General features: G+C 48.8%; 1 protein-coding gene and 1 long non-coding RNA gene across 11 annotated transcripts in view; one reads left to right on the top strand and one right to left on the bottom strand.

Moving 5' to 3' along the window:
• The window catches only part of MTCL1 (microtubule crosslinking factor 1), a 135,142-nt gene extending 122,710 nt beyond the window's left edge, over positions 1-12,432 (bottom strand). For 5 of the 10 annotated variants that reach the window (XM_017543922.2, XM_017543927.1, XM_037744042.1 and 2 more), the window contains exons 1-2: positions 11,295-12,362; positions 1,094-1,318 (exon numbers count right to left, since the gene is read on the bottom strand). In XM_017543922.2, coding sequence (XP_017399411.1) covers positions 1,094-1,318; positions 11,295-12,347 — 1,278 coding nt within the window. In that variant the 5' untranslated portion in view covers positions 12,348-12,362. Of the gene's footprint in view, positions 1-1,093; positions 1,319-11,294 lie in introns of all 10 variants that reach the window. The other 5 variants (XM_017543929.2, XM_017543930.2, XM_037744041.1 and 2 more) reach the window with 3 other exon arrangements.
• Positions 10,400-16,602, top strand: part of LOC108314830 — a 17,681-nt gene continuing 11,478 nt past the window's right edge. The window contains exon 1 of the long non-coding RNA XR_001829685.2: positions 10,400-10,948. This is a non-coding gene — a long non-coding RNA (uncharacterized LOC108314830). The remainder of the gene's footprint in view (positions 10,949-16,602) is intronic.

Genomic DNA, 16,602 nt, shown 5'->3' with positions numbered 1-16,602 from the left:
AAAATAAAAAATAATTCAGGCATCGTGGTGCATGCCTATAGTCTCAGCTATTTGGGAGACAGAGAAAGGGGGGTCACTTGAGCCCAGGAGTTCGAGGTAACTGTGAGCTATGACGGCACCTCTCTGCACTCCAGCCTAGGTGACAGAGCAAGATCCTAAAATAATAATAAAATAATTCTGTATGCATAAGATGTTCAATGTAGCCAAGCTTTAAACTGTCTACTGTGGCTCTGGTGTGGTAAACCATTTGAATGAGCAAAGCAGTTAACATGTTTACTTTCTAAAAGCAAGTGAGGAAAGAGACCAGTGTAAGAGAAATATAAATCACCCTTTATCACACTGAATGACATTTTGTTAGTGGTTTATAACTTTGGTAGAATTGCAAAGATTCTTTTCCTATTAACACACTGAAAGGCTAGATGAGATTTCACAAGTACTCCGGTAATAAGGTGAACAGTATGCATAATTCATCTCTAGATAAATGATTTGATAATCAGGTCATGAGGGCCCTGCTGCCCATGGAGAAAAAATGGCATAAAGTCTAAGATTTCTTCACATCATTCCCACTTCTCCCAGTGGTTCTCAAAGACACCTTAGACAATTTGTGATGATTTCTCCTAGCGTTAGATCCCCGCTACACAAGCCTCGTTTGGGTTATGGGACTGTTAGGATTTCTGCATCCTAGAAACCTAAATAACAATAAAAAATGTTAAGTGATATGGTCAACTTTTAAAAGTGGCCTTTGACTACATTGATAATCAACAGATTTTTTTTTTTAATATTTCAGATCTTTCAGAGTTTCTACAGAATTTCTATCCAATTGTCAGATCCATTGGCAGGTATTAATTCTTTGTTATTGCAAATCCATTATTATCATTTTTCTAAAGTTCATATTATGACAAATTTAAACCTTGGGCTGTCAAAGTCATACAACTGCACATACTCTATAAGCCATAAAGCAAATCAAGACTGTTTACGCTGCAATCTGTAGAGACAGACACAAACAGGGAAGAACACCAGGATAATGTGCACGTGGCCAGCTGGCCCATTGGCCCATAGCAGCCTCCAGGGGTGCATGCAACACCCCTCTCACCTTCAAGTCCTGCTCCAGGCTTCGAATAAGTTCACCATCCACCTGACCCGTCTCGGCCACTTTCAGGCTTTTCTGCTCAGCTTTCCGGAGACGATACTGCAGGATTCGACAGTTTTTATTAGCACGGTCCAATTCTCGCCGAAGTTCCTGCAGCTGGTAAACATCTTCCTCTAAATAACTGTCTCTCATCTCTTCCATCTCAGCACGGAGTTCATCTAATTCATCCTATGCAAACCAGACAGGGCAGATTTACGAGCCAAGTACATCAAAAAAGGACGGCGTGTCTCTCCTTCACACCCGCTCCTCAATACTAAATATTGAATCCCTCACACTTCCTCAACAGCTTGGGGCCACACCTGTGTGACAGGCAGCAGAACCTCTGGAAATCTGTACATGAGATAATATAATTGAGTATCTGTTCAAATCTTACATAACAAGAAACTAAAAAACTGGATTATTCACTGTGTCCTCTCAGAAACTATCCCACTCCCAGTATCTCCTTACATAATCAAATAAAATCAACCCGGCAGATAATTGAACCTTTTGATTCAAACCAAACATTGACCTAAGCCTTTATCTCTAAGGCATAATCTAGGCACTAAGATGAATCATACGGATACTGCCTTCAAAGAACATAAACTTCAGTAGGATAACAATTGCTAATTGCCCTGGAACTATAACATACCTGCAAACGTCCCTAAAATTCTGTTCCACAGACACATCTCAGCATTGACTAAGCAACTCCATCCACAAATGAGACAGTTTCCATTATTTTAAATAAACATTGGGTCTGTTTTTTCCCATTCACCTATCCTGTATTTCCCACACCTCCACTCTCTGCTGTCCACAGGAAGGCACCCTGAATACAGGAGAACCCAAGGAGTCATTCCTGGCTCCCCATCCCCTTCCGTTCTGCAGCCAAGCCCTAGCCAGAGCTGTGCCCCATCTAGGCCGGTCACCCTGGTCCAGCCCTCCATCCCTGGGGGAGGGGAGCCGCACACAGATGTAAGTGGAGACACACAGGCTCCTGCTGCCCAGCTGGCCCTCTAATCCTCCTACAGTTTGTCCCCCTACCCAGCAGAATGATCCTTGTAATGTGCAAATCAGATCACCTCACCCCCTACTCAAACCCACTAGAGGCTTCCTTCTTTCCAGGTCTCCCAGGGCCTCCTGGCCACACTCCTGGCTGAAGAAGCAGCTCCTTTGCTTCTCCAGGCCTCAAGACCTCACCTGCTATTCGCACTTCTGAAAACACTCCTGGTTCCAGATGTCTGCGGAGCTCGTTCCATCATATAATCTCAGGTCATGCAAAGCCTCCCCTGGCCACCCTCATCAGCCCCCGAGTCTCTAGTCTCTTGCTGGCTCTATTTTCTTCCCACCTCTTAGCACCATCTAATAGTATTTATATTTTTTCCTACTAATTGTCTGTCACCCACACTAACAAGGTAAGCTTCAGAGAGGAGCAAGCTTATCTGTCTTGCTCCTCTCTGCATCCAGAGCAGCTCGGAGCACACAGTAGGCCATCAATAAATATTGCTAAATGAATACACAGGAGAACCAGTGACCACTTACAAACACCGAGTCAGAAAGGTGACGAACATCAGACACAACTGCAAGCACACTTTGTCCTAGTCTTGCAGCCTAATGATGAAAACTTCTTCCCAAACCCACAGATGTAGCGGCACGTGTGAGATATCCACTCTACTGAAGTGTTATACAAGATTTTAAGGAGGGACGATATGGAAGGAGGAAGATGAAGAAAACATTCTAGGGATTTTCTTGACTAGTTTCATGACTGATAGTTTCAGATGCCTCCAGAATAGTAGGCACTCAGTTATTCCCATTTACTTTACTCAATTAATATTAAGGTTCAAGGAAAAAAATCTCTCCTATACTTAGACACCCTAAATATCCATTCTCGTCCTGCTATTCAGTTTGTTCCCGGATTCTTACCACTTATGCGAATCCTGTATTTGTCCTTAAAACCAGGGACTGACTAACAATAAAAAACAAGTTGCCCGATATCACCTCAGACCAAAAAAAAAAAAAAGAACAGAAAAATATCTCCTGGAGATCTGTTTATCCTGGGTAAGATTAAGTACAAGAAACACAACAAATAAATTGGGAATCCTTATGGGAAAACAAGAGTTGGCACAAAATGGGGTGACGATGATTTTCAGTCAACCTTAGCTGTACACAGTGGTCTACTAGAAAGGACACTGACATGGCAATTCATCCCCCAACCCAGCCTGTAGGTTCTCTCCACTCCGCCTATACTATCCCATCAAGAGAATGAGCTACTGACTTGACCAGGACTCAACTGGAGCCTGTTTCAATAGGCTACCAAGGAGAACAGATGTTAAAGAAGAAAGCTTCACCAACTTCCCAATAGTCAAATGCACAAATGTGTTTCTTCTTGGCTTCTAAGTGTTCTTACAGAATTTCTATACCAATAATGAAAACATTATTAAAAATATAAGATGTCCTAATATGTCTTAAGAAAGATCAATCTGAACATTGAAAATGTTGTGAACTCTAACCAAGTTTCACTTCTTTTTTCCTCCATGGAAATCTCCCCTGGTAAATCCTGGTCCTCGAGGGAAGATCTACTGGAACTGGAAGTCACTGGACTGAGCATAAGAGCTGGTCAGCTGAACATACATGAACAAAATGGGTGCTTTGGGTTCCTCAGACCAGAGAACACAGCTCTGTCAGGACAGTGCTTGCCAACCTTCCGCAAACCTTCCACAAACAGGAGGTTGTCAATGGTGCCTCAACACTGAGGCTTTGATGACGCCCTATGGAAGCTGTTCCCATGCCCTACCCACTCGTAGAGGAGGTCAACTGCAGACTGAAAGCTTTAAAATGAGCCTTGTGGTTGTCACTCTTTCGATAGAGTGGGAAGTAGGTTCTGAATCTTCAAAAATCAAGGTCAAGTTTGACGCACACCCCATCCATGAATCCAATGGATCAGACTTAGAGAAAGAACCTAATCTCAATGCTTGTTTCTGAGTAAAAAGGTAATTGTTTCACTGAGTCATTAAAAATCAGTTCAATCCAAGCAATAATCAACAAATGTACAATACTAAGTCAATATACGTATATGTATATCCATACATACAAATATACAGTGACTTTGGCCATTCTGTTCATGAAAAGAATTGTGATTGATTTTCCTTCTAGAAGGCATGCCAAAGTCATTAATACCTGGGATTATCTGTAACTCAGACAAAAGTTTTTGAAATGCAATATAGGCCTAAAATGCAAGATACAGCCTCCAGGTACAAAACGTCTCTAGCTTTCAGACTTTGTAACAGGAGAGCCCACAGCCACCCTAATGTTAAATGCTGCATTGTCACAGAGATGTGTAAACAACCATTACAGGCCACAAAAACTGTTCAAGGGCTAGATGCACCCACACCTCCACATCGCTGAGCAGGCCAGATTGTAAATACCAATATTTTTTGGCATAAATAATAACCAACATTATTTGCACTGAAAAGAAATTAGGGAGAGATCCTATGATATAGTTTGCCTGTGTCCCCACTCAAATCTCATTTGAATTGTAGCTCCCATAATCCTCACGTGTCATGGAAGGGACCCAGTGGGAGGTAACTGAATCATGGGGGCAGCTTTTTCCTGTGCTGTTCTCGTGAGAGTGAATAAGTCTCAAAAGAGATCTGATAGTTTTATAAAGGGCAGTTCCCCTGCACACATTCTTATCTGCCCCCATGTAAGACGTGTCTCTGCTCCTCCTTCGCCTTCCACCGTGATTATGAGGCCTCCCCCGCCAGGTGGAACTGCTGAGTCCATTAAACCCTTTTTTCTTTATAAATTACGCAGTCTATTGTATTTCTTCATAGAAGTATAAAAATGGACTAATGTAGCATAACTGCATGTATTTAAATCACTACTCTTATAGCTCATATTTTATCTAAATTTACAGAACAGATATCCTTAATTAAGCACCTCATCCTCATTACTAACCCTATACTAACCCTGTCAGGAACATATTATACAATTTACAGACAAAAAACTCAAACCGAGGCTAGTTACGTGTGTCCAAAGCTACACATCTAGTAAACTGAAGCCAAACTGCAAACCCAGCCCTGTCTGCTTTCAAACATACACTCTTCCAGGTAAATACTATAAGCTACAACCTGGACAAATGAAACAATAACAGACCTTCAATTGTACTTTTAAAAGCCCACCATCAGTGTAAACCAATAAAAGTAGCCTAACATTTAACATTTATAGCTCCACAAATGACAACTCACAAGCATATCCATTAGAGCAACTGGTTCTTAGGAAAACACTGCAGTGTGCACAAAGACATTCATGCCCCTCCTCCCCCAGTTTTCTTTAAAGAGACAGGGTCTCACCCTGTGATCCAACCTGGTGGTGCAACCACCACTCACTACCACCTTGAGCTCCTGGGCTCAAGTGACCTTCCCGCCTCAGCCTCCTGAGTAGCTGGGACTACAAGCACATGCGACCATGCCTGGTTAATATTCCCATCTTAAAATGAAGAAACTGAGATTCTAAAAGTATAAATGGCTTTCCATCATAGCTCTGTTGCAGAGATAGTACCAGGGCCAGTGTTTCAAGTCTTCCCAGGGAGCCTAGAAAAAAGTAATTTTCAGGTTCAGTGAAAAGAAGTTTAAGAAAAGCAAATTATAAACTATGTAAGCTGGCAGCAGCCATTTAAAAAGCAAAAAGTATGATTACTGGCATTAAGGTCATGATGGATAGTGATTTTTAAACTAACATTACATTAATTTTCTGGCAGCATGCTCCAATTTAGAAAACTGTAGTGCAGAACCTTAACAACATCTGCCAACTAAAAATTTAAGAAAACCAAATCAAGCAGAGCATATGATGTTTCTGACAGGTGTAATTTAGAGATAGTAAATAAAATTGGAAAATTGCTGTTGTCTTTTCATACACAGAAATTAATAAGAAAAAACTGTCCTTAATCAACAGTTTTTCACCGAATTAACATCAAGTCTGGAGAATACTTAAGATCATTATCTCATTGAAAAGCTAACCCAGTTTTAACTAAATATCTTTTTAAGTTTTGTATATAAAATGAAATCTTGAAGTACTGTGAAGCTGCCCAGTCGACTATTCCCTGTTGCCTATGGTTGACAAATCAAGCCTTATCATATATCTCAAATTAGAGGAATACTAAGGTACCATGTGTACACTAGAGTAAACCAAGATTAAAATTACACGTTTCGATGAAAACCTCTAAAGGATAGTTTTATCCATGAATATATAATAAAAACCGAATCCACAGCTTCTTAGAATAAATGATAAAAACTCTTGATCATATTAATAATTATATGAAAATCTTAATCTCTTTTAAATACCCAAAATCAGTAATTATCTCTATTTTAGTACTTCCTCTTTAAATAGACTCCATTTGGATGGTAGAAGCATGCATCTGGCTACTGCTGCAATAATTCTATCTTCCGGGCAGACAAAAACTCCTGTCTTTTGTAACATACAAATAATCCACCTCATCTCCCTCCAGACAAGGAAAATGTTCTCTAAGAGTCCCAGCTGTAGCCAAGGAGGTGCAGGGCCACTCCCCCTGTCTACCAGGTGATGGTCCAGCCAGCAGCTGGTGGCCACGGCCCTTGTCTACATTAGCTTGCCACTGAAAATGATCATAGCTGCTCTTTCACTAGCTGAATACAGAGTGGGTATGGACAGTGAATGTAAAGAAAGAATGGGGAATACTGTCCATGTTAACCCTTCCAAAAGAGGCAGGAGGAGGAGGTGGGGAGCAAGGGGGTGCTGAGACACCTCGGCTGCAGAGCACCACTTGCGCTCCTCTCCAAGTGCCGCCCTGCAGACCACATTAAGCACCTGGCACCTGGGCAGCCCAGCAGCCAAATGTCACAAACCAGGTCAGCGCTTGAAACTCAAAAGGCTACCACAAATGAGAAGTAGGATGGTAAGCTTGGATCAGCAGTGAGACACTGCAACCTATAAAACCAAAGCTCAACCTCTCCCTTAGGAAATCGTTCCTCTCCAAGAAGCCAATTTTATCTGCCCTTGTAGCTAGCACCAACCTGTTTTAACAAAAAACAATTCTTATGAAATAACTGAGAAAGCAGAGCAAAAACAAACAGCTCTTCCCACCCCAATCCTCACCCACTCTGCAGGAGGTCAGCATGGCAAGAGGATACTATTTTGGGGTGGGGGAGTTGTGGGTTATGACCACTAAAAGCATTTTCAAAACAGGCTAGTAAGTGCCAAGTGATTAAATCTGCCTGAAAAGCCTGTAGAAACAGAGAACATAATTAATATGTTGACAATAAGCACTCTGGCTTGTCTGATTGTCTCAGAGCACTCAAGCAAAACACAGTCCTGGACACCTGGCAGGGAAGGAACACACCAGCACTTTACCACAGTCCTCAACATTAAGAAAATGCCTAGGTTTTAAGTGAGAAAGAAGTCAAGGCCTTTGGATAACTCAACTGAAGCACTCAGCTGAATGTATGAATACTTCCAAATGTATTTGAGTTTATCAGAGGTCAAAGGACAACAACAGTGCTTTTCTGTCTGTGTTTTCAAGCAAAAGCCAGCTACCTGGATTGAGGATTTTTTTTTATTTTGTTTTATTTTTTATTTTTATTTTTTGCATTTTTCACCTAGTCACTCAGGCACCATTTGATGAAGGTGGAGAAGGAACAGAAAGCAGAGTCAAGGACGCCCAAATTCGCTCCATTACAGCACAACAGAAGGTGCCTGCTTTTCTATTGATATTTGCTATTTTTAAAAATACAGGCCAGGCCCGGCGTGGTGGCTCATACCTGTAATCCCAACACTTTGGGAGGCTGAGGCAGGCAATCACCAGAGGAAGGGAGTTCAAGATCAGCCCGGCCAACATAATGAAACTCAGCCTCTACTAAAAATACGAAAATTAGCTGGACATGGTGGCAGGCACTTCTAATACCAGCTACTCGGGAGGCTGAGACAGGAGAATTGCTTGAACCTGGGAGGCGGAGGTTGCAGTGAGCCGAGACTGCACCACTGCACTCCAGTCTGGGCAACACAGCAAGACTCCATCTCAATAAAATAAAATAAAATAAAATGAAAAATACAGCAGGCTGGCTAAAAGCCAAGAGAATTCCACTTAAATGTCCTGATCCATAAGACATCCTCCTAAGGTTTTGCTGGACTTACTTTTCTGCTGAATTAGGCTTTGGTCATTCTAGTTCAGAAACTGTGACAGTCTTCTACAACAATGGTGACGGCACTTACTTGGAATCCTCCAGAATATAGCAATGTAAAATTTGTGGGCCGAGCTTCTTGTTAGATACATTGAAATAGATGGATGCTGAATCTAATCCTGAGAGTTAGTTCTGTGCAGCGCTCCTTAACAAAGCAGAGGGTCAGGGATGCACTTGTATCTACCCTTTTTAAAAAGTACCCCTACAGGACACAGAGGCTCAAACCTGTAATCCTAGCACTTTGGAGGGCAAGAGGGGAGGATCACTTGAAGCCAGAAGTTCAAGATAAGCCTGGACAACATAGCTAGACCCTGTCTCTATAAAAAATTTAAAAATTAGCCCAATTTGGTGTCGTGTACCTGTAGACCCAGCTACTCAGCAGGTTGAGGCAAGAAGATCACTTGAGCCCACAGGTTCAAGGTTGCATTGAGCTATGATCATGCCACTGCACTCCAGCCTGGGCCACAAAGCAAGACCCTGTCTCTTAAAAAAATGAAAGAAAGAAAATAACAAAAAAGAGAAGTTTTGATTTATAAAGGGTACACGCTAACCACCACTTCAAAAGTATGACTACTGTCCCTGCCCCATAGGGTCCCTGAAGCTCTGGGTCCAATTTTACACAAGTGGGCAGGCTCTATGACCTGTGGAAAAGTCCACTAGGATCCTTATGTTTCTTTCCTGAATTGAACTATTGTCATTTAAGCTTCTGAGTGACCACGCGAGTACCTCACATGCATACACGCAATCATCGGGTTTGCTAGCCTCTTTCAGACCGCTGCACCCTCTTCTTTCCCCTGCTGTTGGAGGAAGGGTGGGGAGGTGGGCTCAGGAAGAGTAAATGGATGCAAGTGACACCTTTCTCCACAGTAAATGGCAACTGAACAGTCCCCACAAATGAAACACTGGCAGTGGGATTTATGTGGCCATTCATACGCAGGCTAGTGGAGGGAAGGGTATGATGGCCCTCTCACCTGAAAAGAAAACAGAGGGCCCCTAGGAAAGCTGACCACAAGGAACACTTTGAGCTATGAAGACAACTCAGAAGCAGTGTGCTCAGAGGAAAGCAGCCTCCCTGGAAATAGGGCTGCATCCCAGTGCAGAAGGCACAGAGGCTCTGGGGAATCGCGGGTGCCACCACTTACTGTATGACCTTGGACAAGTCATTTCTGTTTTAGGTTCTCAGCATTTCCGTCTGTGAAACAGTAGTTATGACCATGATACCACCATCAACAACCTATGTTGTTGTGAAGATCCACTGAAATATCAAATACACTGCATCAGACTCCAGGCTCAAACATGTTTCATTCATTGAGAATCTAACAACATGAAAAAATAAAGCAAATAACCAGTTGAACGAAGAATGAACTTTAAAACGATGGACTGCCTATCTTAAGATCAAAAATATAATGAGAAGTTTCTTTAAAGAAACTCAATTTTCCCTTGCATAGCAGTCATTTGGATAAACACCATTTAATCAGAAACCCTGTAAGTCAGGGGTTATGTGGGGGGTGGGGTGGGTATACAAAAACAAGATTATCTTGTCACCCTCAGAAAGCTTACATTTGTTGAAGATTTACAAAAGTGCTGCTTTGATGATGGAGTCATTCGCAACATAGTTGCCTTTGAACTTCACTCTGTTGTCTATTACCTAAGAGTATGTGAGAAAACCATACCATCTGAAACATTTTGCCATAAGTCCATCTTTTACCAGCTCTCTTTCTGTGCCTGTTACTTCTTGCACAAAGTAAAATAACTACAGGGCTCAGCTGGCTGGAACAGCTCCATAAGAAATTTAGGCTTGGGGGCCACCCAGCAATTAATGTCCTCTGATTTCCCTGTGAACTGCATACTTCACCACCATTTACCTTAAAACCCAATCCTCAGACTCCCTAGCTAAAAACTGGGCCCGTAGTGGTTAGGCTTATCATTTGCTGAGAAAACAACTCAAATAACACAACCCACTGAAGAAGCAGGGCCACCCTACTGGGTTTGGAGGCTGCTCATTAAGACTTAACAGATAAACAGATTTATGCCACCAGAGTAGTTTACTAACCTGAGGATTACAATAAATAAAACAGTTGTCATCAATACAACTCTCCGTATTTTCTCTCAAGTCACCTGGATCGTTCTAACCCCGGGAATCCCGTATGCAGCGCCAGCCCCATGCCAAGGAGAAAAGATGGAGCCGGATTAAGCACCCAGTGCTAAGGAGACTAAGAGGCCACTGCCCGCAGGCCCTGCGGGAAAATACTCAGAATGCGGCAGGCGCAGCGATTCCTTAGAAAGTGCTGGCGTGGCCTCTCCTGACACAGAAAGCCGGCTCCGGGGTGCTTACAAAGGACTGGCCCGCACAACACCGCTACTCCTCAACCCGGCCACACTCCAGAAACCTCTCCTGAACTTCATCTTGATCACCGAAAACGATGCGGCCCCTCTACCCAGGCTGTGGGAGCCCAGGAGACCCTAAGTGCCCCCAGCTATTTCCGTAATTGCAGGAGAGGGGGTGGGCGGCTCCGCAGCAGGGCCTGTCCCCCCGTGGCACCGTCCTGAACCGCCACACCGGCACGTGTCAGGCCAGAGGTCCATGGCTAAGGATCACCTGTTCCCACAGGTGAGGCTGGCACGTCTCAGCGGGGATGAGGGTGTCGGCTGATGTCCCCAAAACGACTACTGCCCCAACAGGTCAACAAAAGTAAAAGAATCAGCGAAGAGACGCAAGACTTCTGGACGCGACAAAAAACGAAGTGGGTTTGGGAACTGGAGGGGACCCACAGGTTTGCTGCTCCTTCCAGAAGTTTGGGCTTAAGTTCCCAATGCCTGACAATGCGAGGGCAGGACCGCGGAAGGCAGGAGGGAAAAGGCTCTGAATAGGCCCGGGAAGGCGGGGTTGGCGGTCCCCGCCGCAGCCAGGCCCTCCCAGGGCGCCCTGGAACACCTGCCGCCAAGGCGCCGCTCACCTTGAGATAGTCATTCTCTGAGCGCAGCTCCTCCATCTCCCGCAGCAGCTCCTCTTCCTCTGCCGCCGGCACAAGTCGAGGCTGCTCGCCCAGGCTGAGCTCCCTGGGGGTCCCGGGGACGGGTCGCTCCAGCGGTCCGCGCCCCCTGGCATCCTCCGCCGTGCCGGGCCCCGCGAACCCCCCGGAAACCCCGCCCGGGATGCTCCGGCCCCCGGGACAAGCGCTGGCGGCGAGAGGCGCGGCGAGGAGTGAGGGGGGCTCGGGGCTGCTCGGCGGCGCTCCCCGGGCTACCGGGCTCGGCGTCGGTGCTCCTCGCGGGGGTTCTCTGTCGCTGGAGCCTGTGCCGGATTCGGCATCGCTGCTAGCTGCAGGCAGCAGGCGCTGCTCGTCCGACAGGGGTTCGGAGGGGCAGTCGGAGAGGTCGGAGCTGCTGTCAGTGTGGCTGATGCGCGAGCCGCGGGCCGGGGAGCCGGCCACCGAGGTCACCGCGAGGGTCACGGCGGGGATCCGGGCAGCCGGGGTCAGAGGACCGATGGTGCGGGCGGGGGGCGCCCGGGAGCCGCGCTTGGCTTTGCGGCCCTTGGTAGCGGCGGGCGGCGGCTCGGCTCCGGGAGGCTTCCCAGCCCGGGACAACGGCTCCGCGGGCGCCACGCGCGCCGCCTTCCTGCTTCCCAAGGCAGCCTTGGCACCGCCCGCCGCTCTGACCCCAGCTCCCGGTGGGGGCTTGTCCTTTGCGCCCGGGACACCGCCGCTGCGCCGGGAGACGCGGCCGGGCGCCGCCAGGGACCCCGGCGAGGGAGGCGCCTTGCCCACGAGATTGGGCGAGCGCAGGGCGGCGGGCGCCGCGGCTCGGCCGGAGGAGGGGACCGCCGGGCAGGGCGCAGAGGGCCGGGCGTGCAGGTCCTTGAGGAAGGGTCTGGCGGGCGAGGGCGCGCGGTGCAGCCGCCGCCTCTCGGCCAGCGGGTGGAGGTGGTGGTGGCGGTGGTGCTGGCCCGGAGGCTGCGGCTTCGCGTCCGGGGCGCCTCCGCCCGCGGGGCCGTTCAGTGTCTCCATGGCCGGGCCCGCGGGCAGCAGCTCGGGCGGCAGATGCTCCGGGAGGCGGCGGCGGCGGCGTGCAGCCTCCCCGCGCGCTCGCTCATCACTGTCCCAGCCCCGCCCGGGCTGCGCCCCGCGTTCCCGCCGTCACCCCACTACCCCCCCGCACCCCGGCCCGGAGGATTCCCGTGGGGCTCGCCGCCGCCGCCGCCGCGCTCGCCCCTAGCTGAGGTCACCGCGGATCGAGTTCTCCCGTCTCAGCAGCGCCGCGGCTCCCGGCCGCTCGCATCCCCGGACCCCGCGCTCTGGGCTCGCGGGCACCGGTGCAGCGGCGGTGCTGGCGGCGCGCACCCGGCTCCGGCGTCCCGCACCCCGCCCACCGCCGGCCCGCGCCCGCCCCCACCGCTCCCGACTGAGAGAAGCCGCACGCGCGCGCCCAGCAGCCCAGCGCCCTCGCCCGCCGCGGGTGCGCATGCCCCGCCTCTCGCCAGCCGGCGCCGTGCGGGGGAGGGGGCGAGGGCAGGGGCGGGGCCTGCGCTTCCCAGGGGGCGGGCACCGGGCAGGGGCGGGGCGGGCACCGGGCAGGGGCGGGGCGGGCACCGGGCAGGGGCGGGCTCTTGGGGGCATGCGTAGGCTGGATCCACGCGCCCTACCGGGGACCCTCCTTTCTTTTTGAGGCCCTAGAGACGCGGTCAGGAGCTAGGGAGGAGGGGAAGAGGCGGAGGTGAAATGGTAAGGGGCGGCGGCGCCCACTAGGGAAAGGTTTGTGCCGCGGCTGACAACGCCCCCCTCAGGCCCCTCCATCCTCCACCCGCCTCCCCGAGCCCGGTCCCCTCTCCCGCTGTCCTCTCCAACCTGTGCCCCTGGTCCCCGCGCTCCTTAAGGATCGCTGGTACCCGACGCAGCTCTCGCGTCAGAACGAGCACCGCAGGCCCTCCACAGTTGGCACCCCCGTGGCCTCGGGAGCTCAGAGGAGGAGGAGCTGCTGCCGAAACAGGAGGAGCCCTCGCCAAGCTGAGGGTCAGAAAGAGAACTCACATTTATAGTTCCGGCTGTGAACCAGGCCTGCTGGCCACTTAATGGGCATTGCTTTATTTAAGCCTCACCACAATCCCGGATTGGAATTGCTGGCTTTGGTAAGGACGAGAGCACCGGCGCAGGGAGGTAAAGTCGCTTGCCTGCGATGCCTCACCCAGTCCCTGGCTGAGCGGGTTTAAACTCAGATCCACAGGATTCCGAGTCCTGCAGACTTTCATCTCAGAGAACCTGGAGCCCCGGCACCGGTTCTACCACTTGTCTCCCATGCGCAAAGCACTAGACCTTTCTGAGCCCCAGTTCCCTCGCCTACATCATTAAAACGTACTGCCACTTGAGTGTGTGTGAACATAGAGCAAATACCAGAACATACCGTGCAAACTGTAAAGTACTGTTCACATCCCATTGGGTGCAGTTTATGTCCCAGGCGTTGGATGTTGGCCAGTGCCCCTATAAGCGCCAGCCTGTGCTATAGCCCTGGCATTGCGGGAGGCAGAGGGGCAGGTAATAATTCCAAGTCGCGAGGGCTGAAGCGTAACCCCGTCTGGGAAGGTTTGCATTTTCCTGTAAGGACAGGTTGGTCTCGCCGCTGAGGGCCCAGGACACAGTAGAGCCTGCAGAGAGCAGGGCCCCTAGGTGGGGAGGCAGGTAGGGTAGGGATTAGAGGAGAGACTGGAGGGTGCGTGGCACCAAATATCCTGCCAAGGCCGTTGGACCTTACCCTAGAGGCGGGAGCCACTGGGGGATTCTGAGCAAAATGATCTGATGTGCTCAGAAAGACCCCGGGCGCAGCAGCCTGGAGGAGAGGCAGGTGGGCCGCTGTAGCTGCGAGTGTCGGTGGCAATATGCGCGCTGAGGGGGCAGTGGGAGCAGGGACAGAGAAGAGGTGGCCGACTCGCAAAAATAAAAGGAAAAAGAATCGACTCCAAAGTCTGTGATCTTAACCACAGATTTACCCTACTTAGCCATCTACTTCAAAAAATCCAGGATGAACTCTTTTTTTTTTGTAATCCTGTAAGTCAGGAGAGCCCTGCCCCCGGAAGTCGTCCTGCCTCGCCCTGGCCTGAGCTCAGGGGGCCTGAGACCTCGCCTAACCGCACAGTCGAAAGGCTTGCTAGGTGTCGGCCACCGAGCGCGCCGGACCGGCTGTCCCCAGAGGGCGCTCTAGTTCTCCCCTTCCCTAAAGAAGAGGGGCCGCGGTCGGGCCAGAGCACAATTGACCTCTGCCTAGAACCTCCAGAGACCCAGAAGTCTCCCATCCTCACATTTCCAAAGAATTATGGCCAAGACTCTCAGCACAAGCTTGCCAGCTTCTCATACCGTATACACTCAGGGGAAGGGCCGCCCCAAAAATGTTTCAATACGTTAGTCTTCCAAAGGCAGTAGCTTGATGACCATAGGATTTGCAGCCAGCTTCTCTTGCTTTCATGTAATAAGTCAGATAAAATTCATCCTCCTTATTATTATTAGCCTGGCAAATAGGACTACAAGCCCTTCATAAGGAAGTATTCAATCAATGCTTTCAATTTTCTTTTTTCTTCCTTTTTTTTAAAGAGATAGGGTCTTGCTATGTTGCGCAGACTGAACTCGAACTTCCTGGGCTTAAGCCATCATCCCACCTCAGCCTCCCAAGTAGCTGGGACTACAGGCATGCAACACCCAGCCCAGCCAATAATGCTTTCTTTGTTTTCCAGTATTCAGTGAGTTACAGGTATAAAGAGCTATCTGCGTGCATAATAGGTGTTTTTAAAATCACTCAAAAAAAGAAGAAGAAGAAGAAGAAAGAAAGAAAGAAAAAATGGCCAAGGCAGGCAGATAGCTTGAGCTCAGGAGCATGAAATCAGCCTGGGCAACATGGCAAAACACTGACTCTGCAAAATAAAAATAAAATAAGCTGGGCATGATGGTACATACCTGCAGTCCCAGCTATTTGTGAGGCTGAGGTGGTAAGATCCCTGGAGCCCAGGAGGGGAGGTTGCAGTGAGCCATGATCACCACTGCACTCCAGCCTCGGTGACCCGAGTGAAGCCTGTGTCAAAAAAATGGGAAGGAAGGAAGGAAGGAAGGGAGGGAAGGAGGGAGGAAGGGAGGAAGGAAGGAAAGAAAGGAGGGAGGGAGGGAACAAAGGAAGGAAATACATGATTTTAAATTCTATTTCTGTTAAATCAAATTAATCTAAAGGTAATAGGGGATTTACTATTTAAGGGAGCCGTAAAGTGCTGATTCTGTGAAAAAACAAAACCCGGCATGGGCGTGCCTGTTTTCATCTGTGTGCCCTCAGATCCAGCCTTGTTCTTCCGCTACTCTGCTGTGAGTGGAAGGGTGAGTTTCCAGGTGCTGGGTTTGCTGATTGGGTTTGGCCAGTGGAGGTGCTGTCAGGAGATGGGAGTGGACCCAGAAGGGAGAAACCAGGTTGTATCTTTCTCTCTCCATGAGGAGTGGACTTTTGAGGTTCCAAGCATCACTGGATGGCCCGCTCCTCCTGGTACCTTTTCGTCCTCCACCGTCTGTGTCAAGGGTTGTACTGGCTTCTTGTGCTTGCAGACCTCTGGGTTGCTTCACTGTGGCTGATTCCCTGCACTGCAACCCTGAGTTGTAAATGCTGGCACAAGGCCCAGGACCCCATCATCTCATTCCTCTGCATAGGCCCAAGGACTGTTCTAGGGAGCCACGTACAGCAGTGGTGTGATGAGTAATGTTTGTGTGACTGTGTTCACATCCTCTTGTCCAAGAGTGGTGTGGTATGGTGACAAGACCTAAGGCTTTGACACCAGGTAAATCTGGGTTCAAATCCTGCCCAAGTCATTTGCTGTCTGTGTGGCCTTGGGTAAGCTATTATTTTTTTTTATTGCATTTTAGGTTTTGGGGTACATGTGAAGAACATGCAAGATGTTGCATAGGTACACACAAGGCAGTGTGATTTGCTGTCTTCCTCACCTTCACCTATATCTGGCATTTCTCCCCATGCTATCTCTCCCCACATTCCCACCCCCCTCTGTCCCTTCCCCATTTCCCCCCAACAGACCCCAGTGTGTAGTGCTCCCATCCTTGTGTCCATGTGTTCTCATTGTTCAACACCCACCTGTGAGTGAGAACATGTGGTGTTTGATTTTCTGCTCTTGTGTCAGTTTGCTGAGAATGATGCTCTTGTGTCAGTTTGCAGGTTCATCCATGTCCCTACAAAGGATGCAAACTCATCATTTTTGATGGCTACATAATACTCCATGGTGTATATGTG

This window comes from Cebus imitator, unplaced genomic scaffold (assembly GCF_001604975.1).
Source record: "Cebus imitator isolate Cc_AM_T3 unplaced genomic scaffold, Cebus_imitator-1.0 Scaffold162, whole genome shotgun sequence".
NCBI classification, from domain to species: Eukaryota; Metazoa; Chordata; class Mammalia; order Primates; family Cebidae; genus Cebus; species Cebus imitator.
This window is presented reverse-complemented; position numbering and strand designations above follow the sequence as displayed.